This window comes from Micromys minutus (assembly GCF_963924665.1).
Source record: "Micromys minutus genome assembly, chromosome: 6".
In the NCBI taxonomy this organism is placed as follows: domain Eukaryota; kingdom Metazoa; phylum Chordata; class Mammalia; order Rodentia; family Muridae; genus Micromys; species Micromys minutus.
Genome location: NC_137975.1, coordinates 43,112,821 through 43,134,139, shown reverse-complemented (window position 1 = coordinate 43,134,139; position 21,319 = coordinate 43,112,821). Strand labels below are relative to the sequence as shown.

The following is a 21,319-nucleotide window of genomic DNA, read 5'->3' as shown; positions in this document are numbered from 1 at the left end:
AGATTCTTTTTTTTTTTTTTTTTTTTTTGCTAACTTGTCTATACATATTGCTATTTTCCTTTGTTTTGAAAACAAACACATTTTGTGGCTTTAGTATACACTTTTCTCTTGGTTAATGAGATTGAGCATCTTTTTATGTTTTCTTCAAGGGAACATGTGTTTATGTCTTTTGACTATTTTCTAATTGGATCATTTTACTGTTGAGTTTTGAAAAGTCTTCATGTATTCTAGATACTACACCTTGGGTAGATATATGGTTTGAGGATATCTTCTTTTTCAAGTATTTAGTTTGTTTTTTCATCTGCTTCATGTGCTCTTTCACAGAACAAAAGCTTCTAATTTCTCTGACCTGGACTTGCGAATTCATGCTCCTGGAAAGTTGTACTTTGAGGTAATACTAATGTGGTATTATGTATGAAGACTTTGAAGGAAGAGATATACCATATATATTTGTAACTATATTGGTATTATATATGCAATCCATTATATGCATAAAAATTCATCATAATGGCTTATAGGCTGAGGTCTAACTAGTCTACCAATGTCTATCTACTAATAGAAGATCCAAGAACCCAGTAGTTGTTCAGTTCACCAGTCTGGATGTCTCGGCTGATTTTCAGAAAACACCAGGATCCTGAAGAAGTAGGTTCTAAGGGCAATGGATGGATAGGCTTGCTAGCAAGAGCAAGCAGACAGAGAATAAGCCTCTAATTTCCACGCCTTTTTCTATAGGCTGCCACCAGGTAGCCCAGATTTAAGGTGTACCTTTCCACCTCAAAAGGTCCAGATTAAAAGTGAACCTTCAATTCCAGTTTCTACCTGTACCTAGAGATGACCCTGTGCCACAGCTCTCTGTGCCCAGATCCTGCTGGGAGAGAGCTGGTTTACCAAAGTGCTGACACACCTGAGAGCAGGGGTAAGACCCCCACTTCTGCTCTGAAGAACACACCCATAGCCTTCGGGACACAGGAACCAAGAAGCAGTTTGGGACAGGATTCTTCTGGTTTCTGTATGTGCCTTGAGCTTACCCTGAGCCACAGCTTTCTATACCCCACTGAGCTCACTGGGAGAGAACTAGTCCCCCAGTAGTGCTGACACACAGGCTTACATGAAGGCCAAGCCCCTGTCAGAGACAGCAAGATGAGCTAACACCAGAGGCAAGCAGATGGTGAGAGGCAAGTGCAAGAGCCTAAGCAACAGAAACCAAGGCCATTTGACATCATCAGAACTCCCCCTCTCAGTAAGCTCTGGATATTCCAACACACCAGAAAAGCAGGATTCTTATTTAAAATCACAACTCATGATGATGTTAGAGGACTTTAAGGAGGTCATAAACAACTCCCTTAAAGAGATACAGAACAACACAGGTAGCCAGGTATAAGCCTTTAAAGAGGAAAACCAAAACTAAAACAAACAGCTAAAGGAAGTGAACAAAACTATCCAGGATCTAAAAATGGAAATAGAAACAATAAAGAAATCACAAAGGGATACAACCCTGGAGATAGAAAACCTAGGAAAGAGATCAGAAGTCATAGACACAAGCATCACCAAGAGAATATGAGAGATGGAAGAGAGAATTTCAGGTGCAGAAGATACCATAGAAAACATTGACACAACAGTCAAAGAAAATTTAAAACACAAAAAAATTACTAACCCAAAACATCCAGGAAATCCAGGACACACTGACAAATTCAAACTTAAGAATAATAGGTACAGAAAAGAGTAAAGATTCCCAACTTGAAGAGACAGTAAATATCCTCAAAATTATAGAAGAAAACTTCCTTAACATAAAGAAAGAGATGCCAATAAACATACAAGAAACCTACAGGACCAGAAAAGAAATTCCTCCCATCACATAATAGTCAAAACAACAAATTCACAAAACAAAACAAAAAACTATTAAAAGTAGTAAGAAAAAAAGGTTAAGTAGCAAATAAAGGCACACCTATCAGAATCATACCAGATTTCTCAACAGACACCATGAAAACTAGAAGATCCTGAAGAGATGTATTACAGACCCTAAGAAAATACTAATGCCAGTCAAGGCTACTATATCCAGCAAAACTCTAAACTAGTATAGATAGAGAATCCAAGATAGTCCATGACAAAACCAAATTTACACAAGATCTTTCCACAAATCCAGCCCTACAAGGATAATGGTTGGAAAACTCCAACACAAAGAGGGAAACAGCACCCTAGAAAAAGCAAGAAAGTAACACGAAACAACAATCATTATTCCTTAATATTCCTTAATATCAATGGACTAAATTCTTCAATAAAAAGACATAGACCAACAGACTGAATAGGTAAAGAAGACCCAACATTTTGTTTCATACAGAAAACTCATCTCAGTGACAAAGACAGAAACTACTTCAGAGTAAATGACTGGGAAGAAAAAAATTTCCAAGCCAATAGTCCCAAGAAACAAGCTGTAGTAGATATTATAATATTGAATAAAATTGACTTTCAACCAAAAATTATTTAAAAAGATAAAAAAGAACACTTAATACTCATCAAAGAAAAAAATCTATCAAGAAGAACTCTCAATCCTGAACATCTATGTTCCAAATGCAAGGGGACCCAAATTCATAAAACAAACTTTACTAAAACTCAAACCATATATTGTACCACACACAATAATAATGATAGACTTCAACTCCTCACTCTCATCAATGGACAGATCATGGAGGCAGAAACTAAACAGAGACAACATGAAACTAAGAGAAGTTATAAACCAAATAGATATAACATATCTATAAAACATTTCATTCTAAACAAAAGAATACAACTTCTCAGCACCTCACAGTACCGTCTTCAAAATTGACTACATAATCGGTCACGAAATAGGCCTCAACAGATACAAGAAGACTGAAATAATCCCATGCATCCTGTATGATTACCATGGACTGTTTGGTCTTCAATAACAACATAAACAACAGAAGTCCAAATACACACAGAAGCTGCACAATGCTCTACTCAACGACAACTTGCTCAAGGAAAAAATAAAGAAAGAAATACAAACTTCTTAGAATTTAATGAAAATGAAGACACAACATAGCCAAACTTATGGGACACAATGAAAGCAGTGCTAAGAAGAAAACTCATAGCTCTGAGTACCTCCAAAAATAAACTGGAGACAATATACACTAACAGCTTGACAGCACACCTGAAAGCTCTATAACAAAAAGACTCAACAAACCAGGAGCTGGTTCTTTGAGAAAATCAACAAGATAGATAAACCCTTAGTCAGACTAACAGAGGGCACAAAAACAGTATTCAAATTAACAAAATTAGAAATGGGAGACATTACAACAGAATCTGAGAAAATTTTAAAATTATCAACCTACTACAAAAGCCTATACTCAACAAAACTGGGAAATCTGGAGGGAATGGAACATTTTCTAGATAGATCCCAGATACCAAAGTTAAATCAGGACTGGATAAACCATCTATATAGTCCCCAAAACCCTAAAGAAACAGAAGCAGTCATCAAAAGTCTCCCAACTAAAAAAAGCCCAGGACCAGATGGGCTTAGTCTAGAATTCTATCAGACATTCATAGAAGACCTAATACCAATACTCTCCAAATTGTTTCATAAATAGAAACAGATGGAACAATACCCAATTCATATAAGCTACAATTATGTTTATACCTGAACCACACAAACTCCCAAAAAAATAAAGAAAATTTCAAGCCAATTTCCCTTATGAATGTCAATACAAAAATACTCAATAAAATTCTTGCAAACTGAGTCCAAGAACACATCAAAACAATCATTCATCATGATCAAGTAGGCTTCATCCCAGGGATGGTTCAATATATGGAAATCCATCAACGTAATCCACTATATAAACAAACTCAAAAAACAAAACCACATGATCATTTTATTAGATGCCGAGAAAGCATTTGACAAAATTCAACACCCCTTCATGTTAGAAGTCTTGTAAAGATCAGGAATTCAAGGCTCATACCTAAACATAGTAAAAGCAATATACAGCAAACCAGTAGCCAACATCAAACTAAATGGGGAGAAACTTGAAGCAATCCCACTAAAATCAGGAACTAGACAAGGATGCTCATTCTATTCAATATAGTACTGGAAATCCTAGCCAGAGCAATTAGACACTAAATAAGTCAAAGGCATACAAATTGAAAAAGAAGTCAAAATATCTCTATACTTATGTGACCCCAAAACTTTTACTAGAGAACTCCTACACCTAATAACCAACTGCAGCAAAGTGGCTGGATATAAAATTAACTCAAATAAATCAGTAACCTTCCTCTACTCAAAGGATAAACAGGCTGTGAAAGGAATTAGGGAAACGACACCCCTCACAATAGTTACAAATTATATAAAATACCTTGGTGTTACCCTAAACAAGCATTTGGAAGATCTGTATGACAAGAAATTCAAGTCTGAAGAAAGAAGCTAAAGAAGATCTCAGAAGATGGAAAGATCTCCCATGCTTATAGATTGGCAGGGTTAATATAGTAAAACTGGCTATTTTGCTAAAGCGATCTACAGACTCAGTGCAATCCCCACCAAAATTCCAACTCCATTCTTCATAGAGTCAGAAAGAGCAATTTGCACAATCATTTGGAATAACAAAACACTCAGGATAGGGAAACGTATCCTCAATAATAAAGGAAATTCTGGAGGAATCACAAGCCAAGATGTCAAGCTGTAGCACAGAACAGTAGTGATTAAAAACGGCATGGTGTTGATACAGAGTCAGGCAGGTAGACAGTGGAATAGAATTGAAGACTGAGAAAAGAACCCACAAACCTATGGTCACTTGGTCTTTGACAAAGGAGCTAAAATCATTCAATGAAAAAAAATTGTATTTCAACAAATGGTGCTGTTTCAACTTGAAGTCAGAATGCAGAAGAATGCAAATCAATCCATTCTTATCTCCTTGTACAAAGCCCAAGTCCAAGGGGATCAAAGACCTCCACATAAAACCAGATACACTGAAACTAATAGAAGAGAACATGGGGAAGAGCTTAGAACACATAGGCACAAGGGAAAATATCTTGAACAGGACACCAATAGCTTATGCTCTAAGATCAACATTTGACTAATGGGACCTCATAAAATCGCAAAGTTTCTGTAAGGCAAAGGACACTGTCAATAGCACAAAATGGCAACCTATAGATAGGGAAAAGATCTTTGCCAATTCTACATCTGATAGAGAGCTAATATATATAAAAATCTTAAGAAGTTAGACTCCAGAGAATCTAACGATCCTATTTAAAAATGAGGTACAGAGCTAAACAAATAATTCTCAACTTAGGAATACCAAATTGCTGATTATCACCTGAAGAAATGTTCAACATTCTTGGTCATCAGGGAAATGCAAATCAAAACAACTCTGAGATTCCACAGCACACCAGTCAGAATGACTAAGACCAAAAACTCAGGTGACAGAAGATGTTGGTACTCACTTATTCTCTTATTGATGCTGGTTTTTCTTTTCTTTCTTTTCTTTTTTGTTTGTTTTTATTTTTTGTTTTTTGAACAGTGTTTCACCAAGTAAACTTGGCTTGGCTATTTGGCTTGAAACTTTCTGTGTAGACCAGAGTAGACTCAAGTTCACAGAAAACTGCCTGCCTTGGTCTCCCAATCGCTTCATCTCTTAACACTGAGAAATCTAGGAACATACAATTGTTTGTCCTTTTTTTCCCATCCTTTAAGAATTTTCTACAGTGTGTTTTGATTTTAGTTACCCTTCTCTTCTCTTCCCACTCAACCCAGTATCTTTGCTTTTTCTACAATCCTCAAATCCAGTTTGCATTGCCCATATTTTCTTAGGTGTGTGGCCTTCCACGGGAGTGTGGTCCCCTTCCCCTCCCGGCAGCTCAGCTCCTCACCTAGGAATAGGACTTGATGCACACACACCTTTTCCTTGCTAAGACTTGGTCTGGCTTGGATGGAACTTGGTTGTATGGGACTTGCGTACACTATCTCAATTACTGTGACTCATATGTGCAGAGGCCCTTTTGTTGCCCAATCTTGAGGACGCTGTTTTGGTGTATTCACCAACTGCCTCCATTTCTTATGCTTTTTCTGACCCTCTTTTGCAATGACTCCAGACCCATGGGAGGATGTGATGTGACCCAGATATCCTGTTTTCTTGAAGGTTTCATTTCTTACCTTGCTATGGCGTTCCATCTGTTATTTTGGAGTTTGGCCCATTTCTTTATGAAATCGATAGTCTTGGTAGATATTTATCAGATGTGCTGATTTCTTTGAGGGACTCATCTCTTTGTTCATTAACTTCCGTTATTTTTTTTTCATTTTCAGTTTTAATGATGTCTGCTATAATCTTTGTTATTTGCTTCTTTATATTAATTATATATCTAAAAATACCAGTCGTTTGCAAAGTTGGGAGTCTGTGGGACTTCCATATGGTGATGGTAGTACTATACATCGATTGAGTTAACTTTGAAAATTATTTAGCAAATCAAGAATTAATATTAAATTACAATGGGTATACCATATAAATGGCATGGTACCAGGTCACGTGCACAGAAAGGCTCAGGACAGGAAGGTCCATCTTCAATGTGGAAACCTTCAGAATGTTCCTGTTCTAGAGGAAGAACAGCATCAATTGTTGTGGGAATCTTTCTGGAAGAAGCACTTCGACAACCCTCAGAGTGGAGGAGGAGATGGTACCATCGGACTAAAGCCAGGACAGCCCCTGAAAGGTCTGAGTCTCACATCCAGTTTTAATTTCCATTTTGTATTCTAAAACGACAAGGTGGGCAAGCATGGAAGATTTTACAGAAGCTCATGTGATTGATGGTCAGCAGGTTGTTAAGGACAATGACCCATTGTATCAGGCATTTCTCTAGGTCATTCTGTTTCAGGTAGCAAACGAAGTCATGCTTGGCAAATAGGCAGCACAATCAGTGCTTTAAGTCAGTAAATAAATCAATAAGTTTAATGATTGGTCTTTTCTACCTTATTCTACTGAAGAGTAATTTTCAGGATGCTATAACAACATGGATGAGTCTCACTCACAAAATGGGACAATGTTTGCAATATACAAAAAAAAGATTTTTAATGATCAGATATAAGATATTAATGAAATAGCTAGATGTGATCAGATCAAAGGAGGAAAATGGTATGGTTATGCGATGTATTTGAGAAAAAGAACATCTGATATTCTGCCTCATTCTACACACCCATTCTCTGGGTCAAAGAAGACTCTTCAGTCAGGAGGAAACCCTACTTGACAGTGGAATACAAACACCTCTTTAAAATCAGTGCCAGTCAGAATTCACCTGCTGGAACTCTTGTTAGCCTTAGTTACATGGAAATTTCGGCCAATGTGTTGATCCAAGCACAAGGATCAGTACTGCAAAAAAATTAATGTTCCACTAGGAGGAGCTACCTAATGAGGGATGTCCCTTAGGGGAGCATGTGGGGGTTGAGTTAGGAGAGACAGAACTGAAGCAAAGAAATCAGTATGAACAGATGTCTGACAGATCTGCAAGGGTCTCTCACTCCCGACCTGCTGAACATTTTACCAAAGAGTCTTCAGAGTGAGAAAATAAAAGCAGATTCTAGGCCATGGTTGTATCATCCACACAGTGATATGTGAAGTCCTGACCCTCCTTAAAGAGAGAGGTGGGGCTCTGCACATTTATATTTAATAGTAGTTATGGGTAGAATGTAAAGTGTCCTTTGTGTGTTTGAACCCTTGATCCCTCGCTGTTGGCTCTGTTTGAAGAGGTTGTAGAAACTTCGTGGGGCAGTGATTCTCAGCCTTCCTAACACTGCAACATTTTACAATGGTTCCTCATGATGTGGTGACCCTCTACCATAAACTTATTTCACTGCTACTTCATAACTGTCATTTCACAATTGTTATGAATTGTAATGTAAATATCTGATATGAAACTCTCATGGGGGGTCTCGACACACAGTTTGAGGACCACTGCTTTGAGAGGAAATAGATAGATAGATAGATAGATAGATAGATAGATAGATAGATAGATAAATGATAGATAGATAGATAGATAGATAGATAGATAGATAGATAGATAGATAGATATAGGCATATATATATCACTGAAAGAAATAAAGACAATGTTGGATGTTTTATCACTTTCTTTCTTATTCTCTTGAGACAAGGTTTTTTATTAGACCTAGAACTTACTGATTTTTAGGTGGATTGGCAGCCAGCAAGCCTTACAATACTGCGGCTCTATCTCTGGATCCCTGGTTACTAGCATGCATGGAAACACCTGGGACTCAGATTCGAATGCTGCCACCTCTCTAGCCCTAGTATTAGGAACTTTCTGCTTGATCCTGATATTACTGGCACAGTCCATATTAATATAGCTGGGCATGGTGATATTTTGACAGAGGGCCACTCTTCTCAGAATTTTGGCATCAGTGAGTTTTGCTCAAATCACTGGGAACATTGGTGTCCCATCTGGATGGCCAAACACTGCCATATCGCTCACAGTAGGACTAGGCTGGCTTGAAGCATGCATTAAAAAGAATTTGGTTACAAAAGCAAGCAAAGCTCAGGAGTCGGCTGTGTCCTCAGAATGACGTTAGAGTACAGCCCGTATTCCCTATCTGTGCAGCTCTGCCACTCTAGGCAGCACCAAGAAACCACAGGTTGCTGAGTCACACAGAAGACAGGCGAAGGAAGGCACACGCTTTCTTTTCTGGTGGGGACTTTGTCTTTTACACACTCCAAAGTAAATGAAAAACATTTGCTTAGGAATGTGGGAAGATACCAAGGCTCTTCTAGGAATAGAGTTTCTCCATAAATAATTGTGGGGAAGTGAAGCCTCCCCCAAAAGACTTGTGTGTTGAAGGCAGAGTCTGTAGAAAATAAACCCAGTCACAGGGAAGCTATTGGGTCATGAGATCTCTGGCCTAATCAATGAATTTCTTTCTTTTTTTTTTAAACGACTTTATTTTACAAAACAAAGATAAATGTACAGATTTTAAACATTTTTTGCTTAAAATTATACTTTTTTGTCAGTACTGTTTTTTCAGACATTAAAATATTTTTTCACATAAAACCATGTGAATATATTTTTTTTAGTCAGTACTTGATTTTTTTCAAGGGCCCGACAGTACGCATTGAAAACCCAATAGTTACAATAAGCGTAAAGTACACGCAAAACAAAACGAAACATGGAAACAGTCAAAGTCTTCTTGTTTGTAAATATATGTATATATATTTTTTTGTTTTCTTTATTTCTTGGACTTCATACAGTCTGTGAGTTGTTTCTGGGGGAGTGCAAGCCTCTGGGGTTAGCATCCCACTATCAGTGACTGCATTTCTATAGTCAGGGATTCATAAGTGCCAGCATTGTTAGGAAGTAATTGAAACTCCAAGGTGAGGTTTTAGCTAGAGAAATACGAGGCATTCCCCTTTGAACTATATCCTGCCCTGGGTTCCTCTGTTGGCCTCTTCCTTCCACCATGAGCCCAGCTCACTCTCTTCCTGCAAATGTTCTACTACATCACAGGCTGAGAAACAATGGAAGTGGAGGCTCACAGAATGGAACCTCAGAAACCCTGATCCAAAACCTCTCTTTCTTACTTTGATTTCTCTTCTATTTGTCTTGTGGCAGTTCTAATGGACCATGCAGGATTGCCTACGTATGCTTATTGTGCGTTGTTGTTATTTTTAAATGTGCATTTTCTCTTTACATGAGACTCTTAATAGGCCAGAAACTATTTTTGGGAAACAGAAAACGAGAAGCCTTTCAGCAGGATATGAGATGTGTATAAAATATTGGCCAATTTTACTTTCTTCCACTACTTTCCAATACACTCCTACACTCTGCTTTCTGGTCCAACACAGGACTTCGATGATCCTGGAAACCATCTCTCTCTAATGCAGCTTCAGTGCCTGGGGGAGATGGAGGGAGACTGGTCCACTGTGACAACCTTGGTCCCAAGGACAGACTTTTAAGCTCATGCTCCTACTGAGAACTCAAACCCCCAAACTGTCTGTAAGCACATTAAAACTCTAGTGCTATGCTGTTTTCTTTTTCTGTTCTTGTTTGTTGTTGTTGTTGTTTTTTAATTTGGTTATTTGTTTTGTTTTTGAGGCAGGTTCTTGCTGCTTGGCAACAAGCTTCAGGCCCAACAGACTTCTAAACAACAAAATAAAACACGATTGGTCCCCACTGCCTCCACCCCCACCATGAGCAATACAACAGCACCTGTTAAACTTTTATTTTTTTTTAAAGACAGAAAGAAAGAGGGGGAGAAAGAAAGAAGAAAGAAAAAAGAAAGAAAGAAAGAAAGAAAGAAAGAAGGAAGGAAGGAAGAAAGGAAGGAAGCAAGGAAGGAAGGAAAGAAGGAAGGAAGGAAGGAAGAAAGGAAGAACTAATGAACAGGGCTTGGGGTCTACTCACAGTAAAGAACAAATTCCCTGCTGGAGGGTTTTTTCAGTTGCTACTGACAAACTAACAATGTCACATTTACTTCATGCCCAATAAAAACACTTTCCTTCCCTGTAATCACTGTGTTTAGCTATTTTCCGAGGCAGAGGCTGGGCTTTGCTAGAAGGGCAAAGGAAGATAGTCTGTGAGAATACCAGAAATCCACCAAGCACATGCAAAGGAGAGAGGCTTTTAAAATGCAGGTATTGAAAAGCAAAGGAGTCCAAATAACACATTTGCTAACACGTGGTGTTTATGAACAGTGGGTTTTAGATCCCCCCCCCCCCACTGCATTTCCAAGTTGGTTTCATAGAAGGCTTCATTGTAATCTAGGAGCATTGTTTTGCATTAATTTCTATGACAAGGATCCCAAAACACAGGGTGCCCCAGGGTAACAAAACAGAGTTAGGGAGACAGTCACAACTTGGCACAAGTCTGACAAGCTGTGGAAAAGCAAAAGCTTCAGTGTGTGAAGCGGCGTGGATTTCCTGGGAGCAACCTATTCTCCTGCGCACAGTGTCACATTCTTTCCGAGAACATTTCCGACCCAAGTCAAGCTGTGTTTTATTTTTTATTATAATAAACACAGTTTACTGTAACAAAGACATAGTAGTGGTGGTCAGCTGACAGGCAGCACTGCCCCCATGAGCTGGTGGCGAGGGCCCTGGGGGTGGGGGAGTCAACTGATAAAAGACCAGCCGTCTGGAAAGTTCTCTTAATAGAACATAAAAAGGCAGTGTTTTCTTGAGACTAGCACAGAATGCCAAAATATCTAGCTGCCCTCCTTCCTGTTGCTGCTGACTGCAATTTGTAACTAAAAATAGCAAGTCCTTCCAAATCCTGGGCTTTCAAATTCTGCTGTTTTTAGATTTCCAGAATACAATGAAAATGCGTTATACATCCGTCTTCAGTGATGATATTGTGTCTTACCCCAGAGTTTACTCCCTGTTTATCAAAGTCATATTCCAACTTTTCCTACAACCACCTATTTAAAAGTCTCTATAATTCTACATACACTCAGGATCTTGATAAAGTAGAAATAAATCACTTGCAGCAACTGCTACATGCGAAACACCCAAAACATTCAGGTTAGATTAAAGTCAGCTTAAATAGAAATCAGGTTCCTTGGGAGGAAATATAAATCATCTTACCATGTCTTGAACGGCTAGTTTTTCACAATCCAGTTCATACCTTAGTCTGTCTCTACTATCCATTAACTGTAATCGAGAAAAATAGGACATTTTGACTAAAGAGAAAAACCAACACGTAAGCTGTTTTCCTCAGCAGAATGTAGTAAAAACTCATTTTAATGTGGGAGAAAAATAGATCCCAATGTGATCAAAAGGAAAATTAATTTTCTATAGATTATTATGTTCTGATAATCATTACATAAGCATACAAAACAATGCCAATGTTTATTAATTAATAGTGCTTAATTATCATATTACTAATATAATCCATAATAATAGTGAATAATTAATAACACTAAAGTATTACTTACAACCTTTTTTGCCACATTTGTCTCAAATGAGATATCATAACTCGACAGGGTAAGTTAGTCTGCCCCCATAACCGCTTTCCTTAACTTTCTGTATGGCATATCCGCTTGCTTCAGGTTTGTGATGATATATTTATTTGCACATCAAACCATTTGTTTTGACTGAAAATTACACTTTTTACCTCTGTCCTTGTGAAGCTTTTATTTTATTTTTTTTTTAGCTGAAACAATTGCTGTTTATGTTGGTAAAATTCAAACCTTAATTTAGATCTTTGTTCAACTCAATCAATTAATTGTATTTACTAATCTGATAAACACCTCTAGAGTCATCATTCAAGACTTTCTGTATTGTCTCCTGTTTATCCAAGTTACCCATTGACTTCTCACCCTGGCTCAGATCCCCACTTCTTTCTTCCTGTTCATCTTGATGAAACCTTCTGCAGGAACTCTGAAGGCATCCGACCCTTTGGGATGAGTGACTCTGACCAGGGTGCCTGACTACCTACCTCTTCATCTTATGAGCTCCCCAGGTGGTGAAACCACACACCTTGCCCTTTAAGAAGAGGCTTCTTACTGTTCTTAGGATCCCCTTCTGGACTCTCCCTCCGGATTTTGTTTGTTTGTTTGCTTGCTTGTTTTGTTTTTCTCCTGGCTCTATCTGGCTTCTGGCTTCCAGGAGACAGCTCAGTGCCTTTCCTTTAGCTGGCCTTGACCCTCCTTCCACCCCACTAAGCAGCTGAGCATGGCCTTCTGCAGCCTCTCAGCTTGCTGGGCATGACATTTCTTCTTAGCCTCCTGGTCTGAGAATAAACACACTAGCATGAAATCTCCAGAAGAGATTGGGGGGTGGTGGCAGATGGAAAATAAGCTTATAGACACTCTTGTTAAATTACATTAATTATAAAATTTGAATTAAAACATGAAAGCTACTGAATTCCGTTCTGTAGGGCGCCTATTCTAGACTTGGTCTCATCTTCGACTTGTTCTTTTATTACACCTACTGCTTAAAGAAGGGAGCTTGTGCCTTAGTTGAAGCCTTTGAGTTTGCCTTTTCCGTTCTGTCCTTTTCCACCTGCCTCTTCCCCAGGCCATGGTCTTCCTCTTTGTGCCCTGCCCCATCTTGTCATCTCAACAGGTCCCTATGACGTGAGCTACGCCACATTTCCAGAAGTCCTAGAACACACCTCACACTGCCCACACATTCCAGGCTGCCAGTGTCTGTGCCCTCCTGTCCTCTGGAGAGTAACAGCAGCATGAGAAAAAGAATGGAACTGTTAGCAAAGCGTTTCTAGAACCTTCCAGTTGAAACCAGGCTGCTCCTCCATGGATTACCCTGCTCTTTGGTCTTGGTCTGTACCTTCCCAAGAGCACCCCTCCCTGCGAGAACACACACATACACACACACGTGTGTGTGTGTGTGTGTGTGTGTGTAACACATACATACATTTAAATTTTTTCTAGCACTAGTGCAACATGAGACACTCAAAAACACCGTTGAATTAATTTACTGAAAGGTATTGGGAACAAAGCAACAAAGGTCTGTTCTCTCGACCTGCTTTCCAGTTCTCAAATCACCTTCACAAACATTGTTATCTCTGTCCACAGAGTAAGCCTGGGAGAAACAGGAAGGGGGAGTGGCAAGAACTAGTCCACAGGGACACAAAGTCAGAAATTAAACAGGAACGAGGGGGGTCTAGAGTCTTCCCTCTCCGTAATAAGTGAGTCTACACTTTGTGTCTCTGTACAGAACTCCAGTGGTTGTAGAAAAAGCAAAGGAGAAACAAAAGACTTGCAGTGGAGACTGAGATGAAGGGGGTTTGCTGTGCTATAGCAGATCCTAGTGAGCACTTGGACAACCTTTTCATAGGGGTTGCATATCGGATATTTACATTATAATCCACAGAGTAGCAAAATTACATATTTTGTAGCCAGGGGTCACCGCACCATGAGGACTATAGTGAAGAGTCACAGCTTTAGGCAGGTAGAGAGTCACTGTCCTATACTTATCTAGAAGCGATCTAGCAATCAGAAATGCACGTGAGTCATACACATAATTCAATTTTACAGAATCCTTGCTAAACAGTAAAACATGATGCTAAAATTGTATTTTATCTATCCCTATACCCAAATATTAGTATCAACATCTAAGTAATATTAAAATTACAAAGAAATATATTTTACATCAAAATTTTAAAACCAATGTGTACATCTTTTTGAATTCAGGACAAATTTGCGAGTTAAAGTTTTATCTGTGTAGATTTTAGAAAACTTCCAAATGAGAAGACAGATTCATTATCTAAATTATTGAAAACATGAAGTTTTTTTTTCTATTCATTGAAATAGGCATCATTTTTTTTTCTCATCTACAATTGCTCAAAATGAATCCTCTCAAAATTTGCAAATGTCTGGTGGCCATATGTGGTCAGAAGGCAGCCTGTGAACAGAACGATTTTAGCTGACACAGGCATAGCTTCACCCTTGATGACTTATAGGGGACATTTCTGGCTTTAACTTCATGTTGTATCCCACACATACTAGACTGTCACTCATTGTCACTAGACGTCGTAAAGACCAGTGGCCTGGGGAACATTTTAAATGACCAGTGTGCTTCCCTAGTAGGAAAAGTGAGAGGAAAATCTGGAGATTTTATTTTTATGCCATCAAACCAGATCCTGAGAATCTCCAACCTGTGTCCACAGAGGCCATTGCTCCCCTGTGACAGCGGGGATCTCTAACCTGTGTCCACAGAGACACTGCTCCCCTGTGACAGCAGGGATCTCTAACCTGTGTCCACAGAGGCCATTGCTCCCCTGTGACAGCGGGGATCTCTAACCTGTGTCCGAAGAGACTCTCAGGGCAGTTGTAGGAAACTGGGTGGAGCCCAAGAAAATGAAATCATTTCATAAAGACCTGCTTAGCAGATGGAAACATGTCCTGACTCTCACCTGATGATGTTAACTACAGCTCTTAAAACGAATTCTATTTAAGAATATCGTGCAGTGCAAAGTCAGACCTGGTCAGAATCTGAGTCCATGCGGCTGCAATGGTTTTGAAATATGGCTTGTGTAATTAAAAAACAAAGAAAAGAATATATATATATATATATATATATATATATATATATATATATAGTCTTTAAAAATATTTTTATCTGTATGGTTGTATTGTTTGCATGTATGTTTGTGTACCAAGTGCATGCATTGTACTTACAGACTATTTGATCACATGCAACTGGAGTTACGGCTGGTTGGGTAGGTGCTGTAGAGAACCCAGACCTCTAGAAGAGAGGCCAGTGAGTGTACTTAACCAACGAGCTCTTTCCCCATCCCCAAAACCATGTTTTTAATTTTGTCCAATTTAACCTAAAATTTGATGATTCGCTTACTGGAAAATATGTACCTTTCCTGGAATAACTTGGGGATGCGGATCTGCCTTTTCATCTGCAATTTCATGAACTCTAAATGCACTTCATTCTGTGTATGACTACAGGTGTGTATTTCAGGGTTCGAGGCATGGTCCTCAGCACAGGTGAGAGAGGCAGCTGTCTGCACTGGGACTCACAGTACCGGGGACACTGCACGGGGAAGGAATATTGCTCCGAACTTCAAGCAGGGTTATCTCACCAGCGTAGGCTGGGGAGAGAGCTACTACTGTACAGCAGAGAATCTTGGTTTTTATGGCACTGAAACTTTTTTCTCTTTTTTGCTTTAGATAAAAGTTGATCTAGCAGGATAAGCTAATTCATTCTTGTCCAGAAAAAAGAACATCTATCATCAACATCTGGCCTGTGGACAAGATGGGACCGTATTCTCCTTCTTAGTTGTAGATGTTTACAAGCAAAGTTAGGAAACTCTCAAAGTCCTGTAACTTTTCAGTTACTACAACCAACAAGATAGATGCTCATACATCCCCAAATAGGTGGTTACCAATATACCAATGGGTTTTCAGTCAGAATTCTTATCACTAGCCACTTTATTCCAGATGACAAGGAAATATGTTGTTAAAACGGCGTAACGTGGAAATGCATAAGGCTGCTTTCTCTACCTCTGAAGACTCCTGACATGGCGTCATTTCAAAAGTGGTACTGATATTTCAATTTAGAAAAAGAGTCATTTATCAATGTAAAAGATCTTCGTACCTTTTGAATAGTTCGCTGATCCTGGTCTGAAATCTCTTTCAGATACATAATTTCATCCTCTGAAAACAAAAGCAGAGAGAGGCCAACCATGAAATTACACGCGTAGGCCCCGGTATTCAAACAGCCGGCTTTGAGGCAGGCTTTAGAAGGACTGGCAGGCCTGGTGTTCACAAGTCCTAGCAGGATTGTGACCTTCACAAACGCCCTTGACATTCACAGCATTCTTCCCGCTGTTAGGATGGCTGGTCAGATATGGAGTAAGGAATAAGTTCAAGATACTAGTGTGGCCGAGGGCTCAACGCTTTCCATCGATGCTGGCAGTGGACTTTTTTTTTTCTTTTAGTTACAGTCAATACAAAGTGCTTCATTTAGCAGGTGGCACTTTATGACTTGCTAAGAAAGACCACTACCCGAGAGAGTACTGTCACATCACATCAGAAGAGAAATGGATTGCTGGTGGTGTGGCCTTCTCCTATACTAAGTACACTAGAATCCCATTTCACCAATGGTCCTGCCTGCGTTTTAATCTTTACTCTGCTCTCATACTGCAGAACATCACACAAACAAAGGAAAAAAAACCCCACATACATGCCAATAGTTAAGTCCAAAAGGCACTTTAAAAGCAGTGTACTTCTGGAGATGAAAATGCACATTATTTTATTGACGTTTATGGTCTGAACAAAATGAAATCTAAACTCTCAAAAGGAAAATTTGCATTTAAAGTTCATACCACACACTGAATCTAAGTTTCAAGTCTCAACATTTTGCTCAGAAGGGCTAAACCTGCTTCTCCACAGTTTATCCCCACATGTCCCCTTATGTAGGCTATAGTTTAGACCATTGCTTATGTGTCTGTTTATAGCACTTCTAAATGAAGTGGGGCAAACTGGGTAGCACTCTTTTCTCTCCTTCCTTCCTTCCTTTCTTCCTTCCTTCCTTCCTTCCTTCCTTCCTTTTCCCTTCTTCTTCTTTCTTCTTCTTCTTTTCTTCTTCTTCTTCTTCTTCTTCTTCTTCTTCTTCTTCTTCTTCTTCTTCTTCTTCTTCTTCTTCTTCTTCTTCTTCTTCTTCTTCCTTCTTCTTCTTTTTCTTCTTCTTTTTGGTAAGGCTAATAAGTATTTTTGTTTGTTCTTTAAAAACAGACAGTGAGTTCACAAGGCACAGCTAAGTAGCACAGATATAGATAAATCCCAAAAGCTATCTTAGAAGAACAACTGATAGGTATCAAACTGATTTCTAAACATGTGTGTGTGTGTGTGTGTGTGTGTGTGTGTGTGTGTGTGTGTGATTATATATACTGAGAGTACAATATATAAATAAAAATGGTTGACAATGTTACCTAATAATGCATTTTCTTTTATGGTCGCTTGTGATTCTTCCTCAAGCACTGTGATGATCTGCATCAACCTCTCGTTCTCTGCCCTGCAATCTGTAAGTTCCTTTTCCAAGCCTGGTTTTGGAGAACTGGGCTCCTTGGCAAATGGGTCCTGCAAAGACAGGGAGTTCCATATTCTCTAAGCAGGGAACTGAGGATTTAAATATGCAACTCTAAGACAATGCTGATACACAGGCGCTATCATATAATTTTCTGAATTCTATCACACACTTATAATATGAATAGGAAAAGGGAAGGGGACTAAATAGAATTGGCTGGAAGAAAGGCCACAGTACATTCTGTACAAAGACCCCAGCACATGGGGACACTTTATTGACAGGAATAATGCACATCATACTGTTCGTGTGCCCTCCTCATTCAGGTCAATTCATCATGGAGGCTGTGTCCAGGGAGGCAGCTGGGGCCCCTCCACCCACACTTCTCTCTGAGTGTCTGTAGCGCTGTCCCCTGTAACTAGGCAGGCTGGAGAGACCATGGATGGGCAGCGCCAGGGGGTGGCAAAGTGTAAGACTAAAGAGGGGGGCTTGTTGCCTTTGTGGCACTTCTCGGCGTCAGAGCCATCACATGTCAAGGGGTGACGTGTGCAGGCTGGGAGCCGCATGGAGTCCATCAGGCGCACGGATATGCACACAGTTGGTTTTCTGCTGGGTGGGGGAGCCACCCAGAGGCAATTCATATTCTGAACATTAACGTGTCTTTGCATGCCTGTCACAGGGGCCGAGCAGGCAGCTAACGCTATTGAAGACCTTAGCTTACATCTCTATGCAAAGTGATTACGTTGTAAGAAGGTTTCAGGATAACTTACAACAAAGGACTTTAAAGTTACAGTTTTAGTAAAGCAAACTCATTTACATTTTTATTATGTGTGTCTTTTCTTTAAATCTTACCATGTCCATTATGACGGAGGCTTTTTCCTATGCGATAGCGGTTTATTTGGGAAGGCTACTCTCTCTTTCTCCTTCCATTGGTCTGTTTCAAAGCTATTGAAAACATCTGAATATGCTCCTCTATGGTTGTCTATATTTTATGGACACACTTAAAAAATTAAGATGTCATGGATCAAGGAGACTGGTGTAGAATTTTATACCTCATTACGGATCATGCAATTTCAAAATAACAGTCACATTATTATGCTAAAATAAGAAAATAATTCTATATGTTTTGTTTTGAAATTACCATGGACTTGAAAATCCTTTTGAACTTTAAAGTGACCTTAGCTGAATTATGAGTTGTTTCTTTTATAGCACTTCCATGATTGCAAATGAATAAGAATAACTAGACACTCAAAAACAATATCATCTTTTCAATATTCTGATTTCCTTCTGAATCTATCCTCTGACTTAACTTTAGGGAAACAAGAAAGTAAATTGTTAAAATGTTTTTCTCTGTGATGATAATGTTTTAGAAGAAAAAATATGCATTGAAATGTCTTATAATGACATTAATAATACCCTCTTAAATTAATTCCTTATTAATGGAATTATAATCATATACATTGGATTTAATAACATTTAACATATGCTGTTGAGTTTTGCACTAAGTTTGGGTACAAATCTTTGAGCTTCTAACCCTTTATTCTATTTAAATTATTCCAGCGTAATTAATTTCTAATTTTATTTATTTACTGTTATTGAGACAGATCAATGTATAGTTGGACTGGCGATCTTGTTTATTTACTTATTTGTGTGCGTGAGTATTTTGTCTGCACACTTGTGTACTATGGTAATGCCTGGTGCTCTTGGAATCAGAAGATGTAGGATCCCCTAGAACTGAAATCGCAGACAGTTGTAAGCTGTCATGTGGTTTCTGGGAACTGAACTCATGTCCTGTCTAAGAGCAGCCAACACTCTTAACCACGGAGGCATCCTTCAGGCCCATGGTCTTAAACTCTATCCTCCTGACTAGGCATCTTTAGTGCTTGGGTTCTAACGTGCATAAGGAAAGGAACACTAACCGGTCTGCTAAGCAGTTAGGAAACAGCATGGGTTTCTCTAAAATAAAGGGAAATCCTTCATATTAGTGAGCCTCACTTAGTTAAAATTGAAACTATTACAGAATTGTTTATGGTCTCACAAGATTTCTTAAAATATAAACAAAACAGTTCTGACTTGAATCTGTTTAAACCTCTGTTTCCCACCTGGCAGGCACATCACAGCCATTCATAGAGGATTACATGGGTGCCTGTTATCATTCATAACCTCAGAACTGCGGGAAGAAAAATCAGATAACAATGGTAGCAACTTCCAGCTGACATGTTTTCTAAGCCTTTGTGTGGAAAAAAACACATTAAAATGAGGCACTTTGCCTCCAAACAACATCTACAGTATTGGTTCGCCAGAGGTTAGCCTTTAGCTCTATCCCCCACCATCTGGCAGCTTCAGGAACTGCAAGTATTAACTATTCAGACACCCAGGCCAATGAGGACACTCATTAGCAGAGGACAAAGCCTTCCTCCTGGCTGCTGCTCTCCTCTCACACTTAAGTGGCGAGTTCTGTGGTGATGTTCCTTCTGCCATCTGCCCCACATTGCTAGCGCTGTCTTGTTTAAATCACAAACCTCCTTAAAAAATAAACTGTGCTCCTAAAATGAGGTTAGGAAGGTAGAGAGACCACTAGAAGAAAGTTAGCTGGGTGCTTAAATCACAGTAGTACAAGCCAAGGTGCAGTCATTCTGGAATTTTAAATTCCCAAAGGTAATTTCCCACTTTGAGTTTCCCAACATTTTGCGATGATGAGGTTTTTAATAGGTGGGATAAATGCAAACTCTCTCGGGGGACAAGGCTTACAATATGTCTGATTCCGGGTTTCAGAACTCAGAACTGAATCTGGAAAGGAGTGCTTCCCAAAGTGCTTTCTACAACGCACAACTTTTTCTGCTCTCAGCGTTCTCTTGACCAAGTGTCCTAGGCATCGCTGGACAACTTGTTAGACCTGTGGCATCTTAGGCTCCAGCCCACACCGCCTATGTGACTCTGTATATGAAGAACCTTTGCAGGTGACACATAAACCAGGGTCTGAGAACTTCCTTGCCCAGATCTCTCTATGTGCCTTCTTGGCAAAAGTTCTCTTTTATGATATTAGCGTCTCCATTCTGCAGACTCCAGGGATGGCACTCGGACATCTCAATTTGTGGATGGTGGGTGAGGGGCAGGGAGGCAGAGGGTGGGCAGGCAGGATTGATGCATGCCCTTGACTCGTGACAGCCACACAGAAGAGCAGGTGCTTCCCCAATGAGTGACAACCAGGAAAGTGGCACCCTAGGACAGCGCAGCCCTGCAGAGTAGCCATTCTTGAGTGATAGCTCTGTCTTAATGTTGTTAGCAACAGGCAGATCTGTTCATCAATGGAGGGTGGGTAGGTGATGGTGCAAAGCCTGGCCCATTTGGAGGCTAGAAGAAAAAATGAAAGCCAGTCCAAACAAACAAACAAACAAACAAACAAAAAACTAGCTAAGATTAAAGTCAAAATGTGGTGGTGCAAAGGCAGGTAATGATGTGTGTGCACACAAGCACACGTACATACACACGTGCATGGTATACGCAGCCACACACACATACTCTAATGGCGTAGCTTCCTTTACAGTTCTCAGGGACCTTACTCAACAGACAGCCTGGCAGAGCAGAAGCCACAAAGTCTGCAGCCGTGTCAACTGATTTCCCACAGAACAAAGACTGGAATGAAGTTGTTACCAGGAAAACTGGCGTTAAGAATATCATCCGGATCCCAGGCTTCTGCCATTGGAAGAGTCCTGCTTGCTGCCTGCCACTGGCCACACCTATAACGTAGACTGCTTGTGGATTGAACTTGTCTATTTCTAGCCAACCTCATCAGATGTTTCTCCTAACCAAGCCAGAGAGGATAGCTC

The 21,319-nt window shown here is 39.5% G+C and overlaps 1 protein-coding gene across 1 annotated transcript in view; it reads right to left on the bottom strand.

Moving 5' to 3' along the window:
* LOC308421990 (uncharacterized protein C10orf67, mitochondrial) overlaps window positions 1-21,319 on the bottom strand; it is a gene marked incomplete at both ends in the record, with an annotated part of 98,669 nt that overhangs the window by 55,860 nt on the left and 21,490 nt on the right. The window contains 4 exons of the mRNA XM_080918484.1: window positions 11,577-11,642; window positions 16,062-16,120; window positions 17,398-17,545; window positions 21,012-21,125. Coding sequence (XP_080774610.1) covers window positions 11,577-11,642; window positions 16,062-16,120; window positions 17,398-17,545; window positions 21,012-21,125 — 387 coding nt within the window. The remainder of the gene's footprint in view (window positions 1-11,576; window positions 11,643-16,061; window positions 16,121-17,397; window positions 17,546-21,011; window positions 21,126-21,319) is intronic.